This window comes from Salmo trutta, chromosome 7 (genome assembly GCF_901001165.1).
Source record: "Salmo trutta chromosome 7, fSalTru1.1, whole genome shotgun sequence".
NCBI classification, from domain to species: Eukaryota; Metazoa; Chordata; class Actinopteri; order Salmoniformes; family Salmonidae; genus Salmo; species Salmo trutta.
Window position 1 is genome coordinate 59,783,448 of NC_042963.1, and position 13,839 is coordinate 59,797,286.

A 13,839-nucleotide genomic window follows, 5' to 3' on the forward strand; every position below is an offset into this window, starting at 1 on the left:
CATCCAAACCCAACACTAACCCTCAATACAACACAACACCACCTACATCCAAACCCAACACTACCAGATTTTACACATTACAGCACAACATACACTACATGTCCAAAAGTATGTGGACAACCCTTCAAATTAGTGGATTCAGCTATTTCAGCCACACCGGTTGCTGACAGGTGTATAAAATCGAGCACACAGCCATGCAATCTCCATAGACAAACATTGGTAGTAAAATGGCCTTACTGAAGAGCTCAGTGACTTTCACCTTGACACCATCATAAGATGCCACCTTTCCAAGTCAGTTCGTAAAACTTCTGCCCTACTAGAGCTGCCCCACTAGAGCTGCCCTGCAAAAGCTTCCCCGGTAAAATGTAAGTGTTGTTATTATGAAGTGGAAATGTCTAGAAGCAACAATGTCTCAGCCGCGAAGTGGTAGACCACACAAGCTCACAGAATGGGACTGCCGAGTGCTGAAAAATCATCTGTCCTCGGTTGCAACACTCACTACTGAGTTCTAAACTTCCTCTGGAAGTAACGTCAGCACAAGAACTGTTCGTTGGGTGCTTCATGAAATGGGTTTCCATGGCCGAGCAGCCACACACAAGCCTAAGATCACCATGCGCAATGCCAAGCGTCAGCTGGAGTGGCATAAAGCTCGGTGCCATTGGACTCAGCGGAAACGCGTTCTCTGGAGTGATGAATCACACTTCACCATCTCGCAGTCCAACGGACAAATCTGGGTTTGGAAGATTGTCAGGAGAACGCTACCTGGCCCAATGCATAGTGCCAACTGTAAAGTTTGGTGGAGGGGGAATAATGGTCTGGGGCTGTCTTTCATGTTTCAGGCTAGGCCCCTTAATTCCAGTGAAGGGGTATCTTAACACTACAGCATACACTGACATTCTAGACAATTCTTCGTTTCCAACTTTGTGGGAACAGTTTGGGGAAGGCCCTTTCCTGTTTCAGCATGACAATGCCCCCGTGCACAAAGCAGGTCAATACAGAAATGCTTTGTCGAGTTCGGTGGGGAAGAACTTGCCTGGCCTACACAGAGCCCTGATCTCAACCCCATCGAACACCTTTGGGATGAATTGGAACGACGACTACGAGCTAGGCCTAATCACCCAACATCAGTGCCTGACCTCACTAATGCTCTTGTGGCTGAATGGAAGCAAGTCCCTGCTGCAATGTTCCAACATCTATTGGAAAGCCTTCCCAGAAGAGTGGAGGCTGTTATAGCAGCAAAGGGGGGAACAACTCCATATTAATGCCCATGATTTTGGAAAGAGATGTAGGACGAGCAGGTGTCCACATACTCTGTTGTGTTTTAAATTACATGACATATATGATATAACTCTGTTGTGTTTTATTTTACATGATATATATGATGTCTCTGTTGTGTTTTATATTACATGGTATATATGATATCTCTTTGGTGTTTTATATTATATGATATCTATTTTTATATCTCTTGTGTTTTATATTACATGATATGTATGAAAAGTCTCTGTTGTGTTTTATATTATATGATGTGTATATTATATGTCTGTTTTGTTTTATATGACATATATGATATGTCTCGTTTGTGTTTTATATTATATGATATGTATATGATATGTCTCTGTTGTGTTTTATATTACATGATATATTTGATATGTCTATCCATCTCTGTGTTCAGGGGAAGATCAGCCAGATAGGAACCAGCTGCTGTGAGATGTGTGAGTATCATCTACAGGGTGTTTGTGTCCATGCCTTGTGTTTGTGTCTGTACCTTGTGTTTGTGTCTGTATTGTGTGTTTGTGTCTGTACTGTGTGTTTGTAATGTGTGTGTGTGTGTATCTGTAGGTACAGAGCCAGAGTGTAGGAAGACAGTGGGAACACTCAACTACATCAAAGTGGACGACTGTCAGTCACAACAACAGATAGAACTACACTACTGTGAGGTGAGAATATAACTAACCCTAACCCTACACTACTGTGAGGTGAGAATATAACTAACCCTACACTACTGTGAGGTGAGAATATAACTAACCCTACACTACTGTGAGGTGAGAATATAACTAACCCTAACCCTACACTACTGTGAGGTGAGAATATAACTAACCCTAACCCTACACTACTGTGAGGTGAGAATATAACTAACCCTAACCCTACACTACTGTGAGGAGAGAATATAACTAACCCTAACCCTACACTACTGTGAGGTGAGAATATAACTAACCCTAACCCTACACTACTGTGAGGTGAGAATATAACTAACCCTAACCCTACACTACTGTGAGGTGAGAATATAACTAACCCTAACCCTACACTACTGTGAGGTGAGAACATAACTAACCTTAACCCTACACTACTGTGAGGTGAGAACATAACTAACCCTACACTACTGTGAGGTGAGAATATAACTAACCCTACACTACTGTGAGGTGAGAATATAACTAACCCTACACTACTGTGAGGTGAGAATATAACTAACCCTACACTACTGTGAGGTGAGAATATAACTAACCCTAACCCTACACTACTGTGAGGTGAGAATATAACTAACCCTAACCCTACACTACTGTGAGGTGAGAATATAACTAACCCTAACCCTACACTACTGTGAGGAGAGAATATAACTAACCCTAACCCTACACTACTGTGAGGTGAGAATATAACTAACCCTAACCCTACACTACTGTGAGGTGAGAACATAACTAACCCTAACCCTACACTACTGTGAGGAGAGAATATAACTAACCCTAACCCTACACTACTGTGAGGTGAGAATATAACTAACCCTAACCCTACACTACTGTGAGGTGAGAATATAACTAACCCTACACTACTGTGAGGAGAGAATATAACTAACCCTAACCCTACACTACTGTGAGGTGAGAATATAACTAACCCTAACCCTACACTACTGTGAGGTGAGAATATAACTAACCCTACACTACTGTGAGGAGAGAATATAACTAACCCTAACCCTACACTACTGTGAGGAGAGAATATAACTAACCCTAACCCTACACTACTGTGAGGTGAGAACATAACTAACCCTAACCCTACACTACTGTGAGGTGAGAATATAACTAACCCTAACCCTACACTACTGTGAGGTGAGAATATAACTAACCCTACACTACTGTGAGGTGAGAATATAACTAACCCTACACTACTGTGAGGTGAGAACATAACTAACCCTAACCCTACACTACTGTGAGGTGAGAATATAACTAACCCTAACCCTAACCCTACACTACTGTGAGGTGAGAATATAACTAACCCTAACCCTACACTACTGTGAGGTGAGAACATAACTAACCCTACACTACTGTGAGGTGAGAATATAACTAACCCTAACCCTACACTACTGTGAGGTGAGAATATAACTAACCTTAACCCTACACTACTGTGAGGTGAGAATATAACTAACCTTAACCCTACACTACTGTGAGGTGAGAATATAACTAACCCTACACTACTGTGAGGTGAGAATATAACTAACCCTAACCCTACACTACTGTGAGGTGAGAATATAACTAACCCTACACTACTGTGAGGTGAGAATATAACTAACCCTAACCCTACACTACTGTGAGGTGAGAATATAACTAACCCTAACCCTACACTACTGTGAGGTGAGAATATAACTAACCCTAACCATACACTACTGTGAGGTGAGAATATAACTAACCCTAACCCTACACTACTGTGAGGAGAGAACATAACTAACCCTAACCCTACACTACTGTGAGGTGAGAATATAACTAACCTTAACCCTACACTACTGTAAGGAGAGAATATAACTAACCCTAACCCTACACTACTGTGAGGTGAGAATATAACTAACCCTACACTACTGTGAGGTGAGAATATAACTAACCCTACACTACTGTGAGGTGAGAATATAACTAACCCTAACCCTACACTACTGTGAGGTGAGAACATAACTAACCCTAACCCTACACTACTGTGAGGTGAGAATATAACTAACCCTAACCCTACACTACTGTGAGGTGAGAATATAACTAACCCTACACTACTGTGAGGAGAGAATATAACTAACCCTAACCCTACACTACTGTGAGGTGAGAATATAACTAACCCTACACTACTGTGAGGAGAGAATATAACTAACCCTAACCCTACACTACTGTGAGGTGAGAATATAACTAACCCTACACTACTGTGAGGTGAGAATATAACTAACCCTACACTACTGTGAGGTGAGAATATAACTAACCCTAACCCTACACTACTGTGAGGTGAGAATATAACTAACCCTACACTACTGTGAGGTGAGAATATAACTAACCCTAACCCTACACTACTGTGAGGTGAGAATATAACTAACCCTACACTACTGTGAGGTGAGAACATAACTAACCCTAACCCTACACTACTGTGAGGTGAGAATATAACTAACCCTAACCCTACACTACTGTGAGGAGAGAATATAACTAACCCTAACCCTACACTACTGTGAGGTGAGAATATAACTAACCCTAACCCTACACTACTGTGAGGTGAGAATATAACTAACCCTAACCCTACACTACTGTGAGGTGAGAATATAACTAACCCTAACCCTACACTACTGTGAGGTGAGAATATAACTAACCCTAACCCTACACTACTGTGAGGTGAGAATATAACTAACCCTAACCCTACACTACTGTGAGGAGAGAATATAACTAACCCTAACCCTACACTACTGTGAGGTGAGAATATAACTAACCCTACACTACTGTGAGGTGAGAATATAACTAACCCTACACTACTGTGAGGTGAGAATATAACTAACCCTAACCCTACACTACTGTGAGGTGAGAACATAACTAACCCTAACCCTAACCCTACACTACTGTGAGGTGAGAATATAACTAACCCTAACACTAACCCTACACTACTGTGAGGTAAGAATATAACTAACCCTACACTACTGTGAGGTGAGAATATAACTAACCCTAACCCTACACTACTGTGAGGTGAGAATATAACTAACCCTAACCCTAACCCCACACTACTGTGAGGTGAGAACATAACTAACCCTAACCCTACACTACTGTGAGGTGAGAATATAACTAACCCTAACCCTACACTACTGTGAGGTGAGAATATAACTAACCCTAACCCTACACTACTGTGAGGTGAGAACATAACTAACCCTAACCCTACACTACTGTGAGGTGAGAATATAACTAACCCTACACTACTGTGAGGAGAGAATATAACTAACCCTAACCCTACACTACTGTGAGGTGAGAACATAACTAACCCTAACCCTACACTACTGTGAGGTGAGAATATAACTAACCCTAACCCTACACTACTGTGAGGTGAGAATATAACTAACCCTAACCCTACACTACTGTGAGGTGAGAATATAACTAACCCTACACTACTGTGAGGAGAGAATATAACTAACCCTAACCCTACACTACTGTGAGGTGAGAATATAACTAACCCTAACCCTACACTACTGTGAGGTGAGAATATAACTAACCCTAACCCTACACTACTGTGAGGAGAGAATATAACTAACCCTACACTACTGTGAGGAGAGAATATAACTAACCCTAACCCTACACTACTGTGAGGTGAGAATATAACTAACCCTAACCCTACACTACTGTGAGGAGAGAATATAACTAACCCTAACCCTACACTACTGTGAGGTGAGAATATAACTAACCCTACACTACTGTGAGGTGAGAATATAACTAACCCTAACCCTACACTACTGTGAGGTGAGAATATAACTAACCCTAACCCTACACTACTGTGAGGTGAGAATATAACTAACCCTACACTACTGTGAGGTGAGAATATAACTAACCCTAACCCTACACTACTGTGAGGTGAGAATATAACTAACCCTAACCCTACACTACTGTGAGGTGAGAATATAACTAACCCTACACTACTGTGAGGTGAGAATATAACTAACCCTAACCCTACACTACTGTGAGGTGAGAATATAACTAACCCTAACCCTACACTACTGTGAGGTGAGAATATAACTAACCCTAACCCTACACTACTGTGAGGTGAGAATATAACTAACCCTAACCCTACACTACTGTGAGGTGAGAATATAACTAACCCTAACCCTACACTACTGTGAGGAGAGAATATAACTAACCCTACACTACTGTGAGGAGAGAATATAACTAACCCTACACTACTGTGAGGTGAGAATATAACTAACCCTACACTACTGTGAGGTGAGAATATAACTAACCCTAACCCTACACTACTGTGAGGTGAGAATATAACTAACCCTACACTACTGTGAGGTGAGAACATAACTAACCCTAACCCTACACTACTGTGAGGTGAGAATATAACTAACCCTACACTACTGTGAGGTGAGAATATAACTAACCCTACACTACTGTGAGGAGAGAATATAACTAACCCTAACCCTACACTACTGTGAGGAGAGAACATAACTAACCCTAACCCTACACTACTGTGAGGTGAGAATATAACTAACCTTAACCCTACACTACTGTGAGGTGAGAATATAACTAACCCTAACCCTACACTACTGTGAGGTGAGAATATAACTAACCCTAACCCTACACTACTGTGAGGTGAGAATATAACTAACCCTAACCCCACACTACTGTGAGGTGAGAATATAACTAACCCTACACTACTGTGAGGTGAGAATATAACTAACCCTAACCCTACACTACTGTGAGGTGAGAATATAACTAACCCTACACTACTGTGAGGTGAGAACATAACTAACCCTAACCCTACACTACTGTGAGGAGAGAATATAACTAACCCTAACCCTACACTACTGTGAGGTGAGAATATAACTAACCCTACACTACTGTGAGGTGAGAATATAACTAACCCTAACCCTACACTACTGTGAGGTGAGAATATAACTAACCCTAACCCTACACTACTGTGAGGTGAGAACATAACTAACCCTAACCCTACACTACTGTGAGGTGAGAATATAACTAACCCTACACTACTGTGAGGTGAGAATATAACTAACCCTAACCCTACACTACTGTGAGGTGAGAACATAACTAACCCTAACCCTACACTACTGTGAGGTGAGAATATAACTAACCCTAACCCTACACTACTGTGAGGTGAGAATATAACTAACCCTACACTACTGTGAGGTGAGAATATAACTAACCCTACACTACTGTGAGGTGAGAATATAACTAACCCTACACTACTGTGAGGTGAGAATATAACTAACCCTAACCCTACACTACTGTGAGGTGAGAATATAACTAACCCTACACTACTGTGAGGTGAGAATATAACTAACCCTAACCCTACACTACTGTGAGGTGAGAATATAACTAACCCTACACTACTGTGAGGTGAGAATATAACTAACCCTAACCCTACACTACTGTGAGGTGAGAATATAACTAACCCTAACCCTACACTACTGTGAGGTGAGAATATAACTAACCCTAACCCTAACCCCACACTACTGTGAGGTGAGAATATAACTAACCCTACACTACTGTGAGGTGAGAATATAACTAACCCTAACCCTACACTACTGTGAGGTGAGAACATAACTAACCCTAACCCTACACTACTGTGAGGTGAGAATATAACTAACCCTAACCCTACACTACTGTGAGGTGAGAATATAACTAACCCTACACTACTGTGAGGTGAGAATATAACTAACCCTACACTACTGTGAGGTGAGAATATAACTAACCCTACACTACTGTGAGGTGAGAATATAACTAACCCTAACCCTACACTACTGTGAGGTGAGAATATAACTAACCCTACACTACTGTGAGGTGAGAATATAACTAACCCTAACCCTACACTACTGTGAGGTGAGAATATAACTAACCCTACACTACTGTGAGGTGAGAATATAACTAACCCTAACCCTACACTACTGTGAGGTGAGAATATAACTAACCCTAACCCTACACTACTGTGAGGTGAGAATATAACTAACCCTAACCCTAACCCCACACTACTGTGAGGTGAGAATATAACTAACCCTACACTACTGTGAGGTGAGAACACACACCGTTATTTAGCAGACACGCTCACTCTTGAACACACAATACATGTTTTGGGCAACTAATCAGAACGTTTTGATGGATAGCAACAGTCAACAAAACGTCTAGTTTTTATTTTAAAAATCTATTTTTTATGGCTAAATCATTCAAAAGTGCATCAGGGGTATCTACTTGCAACTGATAGCTGAAATATTGAGACTGTTGAAGTGTTTTTCAAATCCAAAATGTTGCTGCTGCATTGTTTGCTAGCTTGCTGGTTAGCTAGCTCTCATTGAAAACATTGCTAATGCTAGCTAGCCATAGTTAATATGGCACATTTTTCCAAATGTATGTTAGCTAGCTAACTAAAAGTGCTGAATGAAGAAGCAAAAAAGTAAAAAAAAATACTTTATCTAGTCCTTGGCCTATATCCTAATCTGACTACATTTCAAGTGTTATATTATCAGCTCTGTAAAGTGTTTTAGCAACATGCAAGTAGTTGTGGTATGAATAGTAGGGGAAGATAAATAAACAGATTAACATTGGTTGTGTTTACAACATTGTTTGTTTTCCCCTGGTTGCCCTTTTCTCATGGCAACAGGTCACAAATCTTGCTGCTGTGACTGAACACTGTGGTATTTACCCTAACCGATATGGGATTTTATTAATGTTAGATTTTTTTCAAATTCTTTGTGGGTTCGTTTGATCTGTGGGAAATATCTCTGAGGTGGTCATACATTTGGCAGGAGGTTAGGAAGTGCCGCTCAGTTTCCACCTCATTTTGTAGGCAGTGTGCACATAGCCTGCCTTCCCTTGAGAGCCAGGTCTGCCTATGGCGGCCTCTCTCAATAGTAAGGCTATGTTCAGGATTTTCTTAATTTGGGGTCAGTTACAGTAATCAGGTATTCTGCCACTGTGTACTCTGTTTAGGGCCAGATAACACTAAATTAGGTCTGTTTTTAGGTTGATTCTTTCCAGTGTGTCAAATTGTTATCTTTTTGCTTTCTCATAATTTGGTTGTGTCTATTTGTGTTGCTGTCCTGGGGCTCTGTGGGGTCTGTTTGTGTTTGTGAACAGAGCTCCTGAAACCAGTGACTCTTCTCCAGTTTCATCTCTCTGTAGGTGAGGGCTCTGAGGGGACTCTTCTCCAGGTTCATCTCTCTGTAGGTGAGGGCTCTGAGGAGACTCTTCTCCAGGTTAATCTCTCTGTATGTGAGGGCTCTGAGGAGACTCTTCTCCAGGTTCATCTCTCTGTAGGTGAAGGCTCTGTGGGGTCTGTTTGTGTTTGTGAACAGAGCTCCTGAAACCAGCGACTCTTCTCCAGGTTCATCTCTCTGTAGGTGAGGGCTCTGAGGGGACTCTTCTCCAGGTTCATCTCTCTGTAGGTGAGGGCTCTGAGGGGACTCTTCTCCAGGTTAATCTCTCTGTAGGTGAGGGCTCTGAGGGGACTCTTCTCCAGGTTAATCTCTCTGTAGGTGAGGGCTCTGAGGGGACTCTTCTCCAGGTTCATCTCTCTGTAGGTGAGGGCTCTGTGGTGGAATGTGTGGGCATCGCTTCCTTTTAGGTGGCTGTAGAATTGAACAGCTTGTTTTCTGGATTTTGATAACTAGCGTGTATAGTCCTGGTTCTGTTATTCTTGCAGTATTCTACATGCAGTCTCAATTTGGTCTTTGTCCAATGTTGTGAATGCTTGGTTGGTGAGTGGACCACAGATTTCAAAACCATAGAGGGCACAGACTTCACAACCATAGAGGGCAATGTGTTTTATAACTGATTAAGTTATTTTTAGCGAGATCCTATTTGGGATGTGGAGTTTTATGTTCCTTTTGATGGCGTAGAAGGCAATTGCTCTAGGGCAACTATCAAGGCTCAGGAAAAGACCCAGGTACAGACAGTTTTGAAGTAGCAAAAGTTAATTACAAAAACGGGGGCAGGCAAACGACAGGTCAAGGGCAGGCAGAGGTCAGTAATCCAGAGTAGAGTCTGAAAGGTACAGAACGGCATTCAGGGTCAGGGCTTGCAGAGGTCAGTAATCCAGGGAGGTGTGACAAGGTACAGAACGACAGGCAGGCTCAGGGTCAGGGCAGGCAGAATGGTCAAAACCGGGGAAACAGGAACTAGAGAAAGGCAGGAGCACGGGAAAAAACACAGGTATAAATACACTGGGGATACTAGGGAAGATGGGCGAGCGACACCTGGAGGGTGGAGACAAGCACAAAGACAGGTAACACCCTGAAACAGATCAGGGTGTGACAGCAACAGTGTCTAGATACAATTTGTATTTGTTGTCTTGGCTACTGGACCTTTTTTGGAACACCATTATTTTTGTTTTACTGAGATTCACTGTCAGGGCCCAGGTCTGTCAGGGTCCAGGTCTGTCAGGGCCCAGGTCTGTGCAGAAGATCTAGGTACTGCTGAAGGCCCTCCTTGGTTGGGGACAGAAGCACCAAATCATCACCAAACAGTAGACATTTGACATTTGACTTCAGATTCTATTAGCGTGAGGCCGGGTGCTGCAGACTGTTCTAGTGCCCTCGCCAATTCATTGATATATTTGTTGAAGAGGGTGGGGCTCAAGCTGCATCCCTGTCTCACCCCACGGCCCTGAAGAAAGAAATGTGTGTGTTTATTGCCAATTTTAACTGCACACTTGTTTTTGTGTATATTGATTTTATAATGTTTTTCTCCCAACACCTCCTTCTCTCTCTCTCTCAGGGGAAGTGTCGTAGTAAGAGTGTATATTCCCTAGAGACTAACGCTGTGGAGAGGGAGTGTGTGTGTTGCGCTTCTGTGGCGACAAAGCCTCTGAGCGTTCCGCTGCTGTGTTCTAATGGAACACTGACACATCACAACGTTCTGTCTGTCACCGCCTGCGACTGTCTGGCCCAGCACTGCACTTAGAGAGAGAACTGAATAAAATTGAGAGAGACAGTGTGTGTGTGTGTGTGTACCCTGATTAACATGTACTCAAATAAACAATTTGGATATTCTCATTCTGTCTGTCTTTCTTTCTCTCTCTCTGTTTGTCTGTCTGTCCATCTGTCCGTCTGTCTGTCTGCATGTTTCTTCTGTCCTGTGTGGCTCAATTGGTAGAGCATGGTGTGTGCAATGCCAGGGTTGTGGGTTCAATTCCCATAGAGGACTGTATGAAAAATGACAAATATTTCTGCACTCACTAGGGATGTTAATCATGCAACCTGCTGCCAGACCCTATGGATGCTCTAGTCTAAGGTACCTGGTTCAATTGTGTTTAGGAGCATTCTTTAAATATCTAGTAAGAAATATTTGATAATTTACAATCATCCTAAATTAAGATGAACTGTGTTAGTTTTAACACTATATGCAACCCCCCTCTTTCGCTATTGATTTCAACTTAATAATCGATGATTGATTGACAAAACAGTGTTGAATTTCTCTTTCTGTTTTGGTGACCCCGTATCAAAATGCAAAATACCTAAATCTACAGTGCCTTGCAAAAGTATTCATCCCCCTTGGCTCATGTTGTATACAGATCAACACCTTAGAGACAGTCATACTAGATGTTGTATACAGAGCAACACCTTAAATAGAGACCCTCATGCTAGAAGTTCTATACAGTGGTGTAAAGTACTTAAGTAAAAATACTTTTAATTTCTACTTAAGTTGTTTTTTGAGGGATCTGTACTTTACTTTACTATTTATATGTTTGACAACTTTTACTTTTACTCCACTACATTCCTAAAGAAAATAATGTACTTTTTAATCCATACTTTTTCCCTGACAACTAAAAGTACTCGTTACATTTAGAATGCTAAAGCAGGACAGAATTATGGCACCTATTAATATAACGCTTTGTCATCCCTACTGCCTCTGATCTGGCGGACTGACAAAACACAAATACTGTGTTTGTAAAGGATGTCTGAGTGTTGGAGTGTGCCCCTGTCTGTTTGTAATTAAAAATAATATGAAAATCGTGCCGTCTGGTTTGCTTAATTAATGGAATTTGATGTATAGCGTTTACTTTTGCTTTGTAATTTTACTCAAGTATGACGTTTGAGTACTTTTTCTTCCACCGTACTTAATAAAACCAGACACTTTTTCTCAAGTAGTATTTTACTGGGTAACTTTCACTTTTACTTGAGTCATTTTCTGTTAAGGCGTCTTTAGTTTACACAAGTATGACAATTGAGTACTTTTCCACCACTGGTTCTATACAGATCAACACCTTAGAGACCCTCATACTAAATGGTGTATACCGACCAACAGTTTAATTAAAGAACCTCATACTAGATGTTGTATACAGATCAACACATTAGAGACAGTCATACTAGATGCCGTACACAGATCAACACCTTAACACCACCAAACCACCACAAGCCCATTTCACCAACACTCCATTCTAGCTTCCAAGTTCCACCTTGCCATTCTTGTGCTAAACCCCCAGTGACTATACTCGACTTGGGGGTCAGGCGGACGGTTGCGAGGAGGCTCGCCGGGAGCGAAGGCATGTCTTTGGCTGTTAACCAGCCCCCGCTGCACAGAGGTGAGAGTGTCTGGCATATTATTTCAATATCTAAGAGCTCTGATTGTGTGGGGTAGCATCGCCTTGTTTGGAGGCATCTTTTCTGGGCGTAGCTCAGCAGGGGCACTCTGCCTCCACGGTCCCAAAGAGGGGTGGAGAGGGTGAGGGGGGGACCATCCGTCCGTGTCCCTCAGGCTGGGGGATATTACTTATATTACCGTAGGGTGTGCCTTACTTAAGATCTCCGGACGGGCCTGAATTGCTAGGGGTGGATCGGTGCACAAACGCTGCAACGGCAAGAGCCAAGGGGCCAAGGGTCAAAGGTTTGGGGGAGGTGACTCCCCTTCTAATTGGAGTGCGATCCTCCGGAGGTGTTGTGGTTGTACTGCTTTGGGTTGTTGGTCCCCGTCGTGTTGTGGGTGCTCGTTGTAGTCAATGGTGGTCATAGTAGAGTTATTGAAGAGCGGATGGGCGGACGGAGGTGCGGACGGGCCTGATGGATGGACTGGTGGTCGAGTAGGTCGACAGGAGGGTCGGTTGGTGTGCAGGTAAGTAGATACAGTGCCTTGCAAAAGTATTCATCCCCCTTGGCGTTTTTCCTATTTTGTTGCATTACAACCTGTAATTTAAATTGATTTTTATTTGGATTTCATGTAATGGACATACACAAAATAGTCCAAATTGGTGAAGTGAAATGAAAAAAATTACTTGTTTCAAAAAAGTTGAAAAAATTTAAAATGGAAAAGTGGTGTGTGCATATGTATTCACCCCCTTTTCTATGAAGTCCCAAAATAAGATCTGGTGCAACTGATTACCTTCAGAAGTGACATAATTAGTTAAAAAAGTCCACCTGTGTGCAATCTAAGTGTCACATTTTCTGTCACATGATCTCAGTATATATACACCTGTTCTGAAAGGCCCCAGAGTCAGCAACATCACTAAGCAAGAGGCACCACCAAGCAAGCAGCACCAGTCCTGTATGGCTCAGTTGGTAGAGCATGGTGTTTGCAACGCCAGGGTTGTGGGTTTGATTCCCACAGGGGACCAGTACGATTATTATTATTTTTTTTTAAATAAAATAAATGTATGCATTCACTACTGTAAGTCGCTCTGGATAAGAGCGTCTGCTAAATGATTAAAATGTCAAATGTAATGAAGACCAAGGAGCTCTCCAAACAGGTCAGGGACAAAGTTGTGGAGAAGTACAGATCAGGGTTGGGTTATAAAAAAATATCTGAAACTTTGAACATCCCACGGAGCACCATTAAATCCATTATTCAAAAATGAAAAGAATATGGCACGACAACAAACCTGCCAAGAGATGGCTGCCCACCA

At 42.0% G+C, this 13,839-nt stretch overlaps 1 protein-coding gene across 1 annotated transcript in view; it reads left to right on the top strand.

The window, feature by feature from the left end:
* Window positions 1-10,996, top strand: part of vwf (von Willebrand factor) — a 182,633-nt gene extending 171,637 nt beyond the window's left edge. Inside the window, exons 52-54 of the mRNA XM_029759558.1 lie at window positions 1,673-1,712; window positions 1,840-1,937; window positions 10,719-10,996. Of these exons, the coding sequence (XP_029615418.1) occupies window positions 1,673-1,712; window positions 1,840-1,937; window positions 10,719-10,904 (324 nt within the window). The 3' untranslated portion in view covers window positions 10,905-10,996. The remainder of the gene's footprint in view (window positions 1-1,672; window positions 1,713-1,839; window positions 1,938-10,718) is intronic.
* Window positions 10,997-13,839: the final 2,843 nt, after the last annotated feature.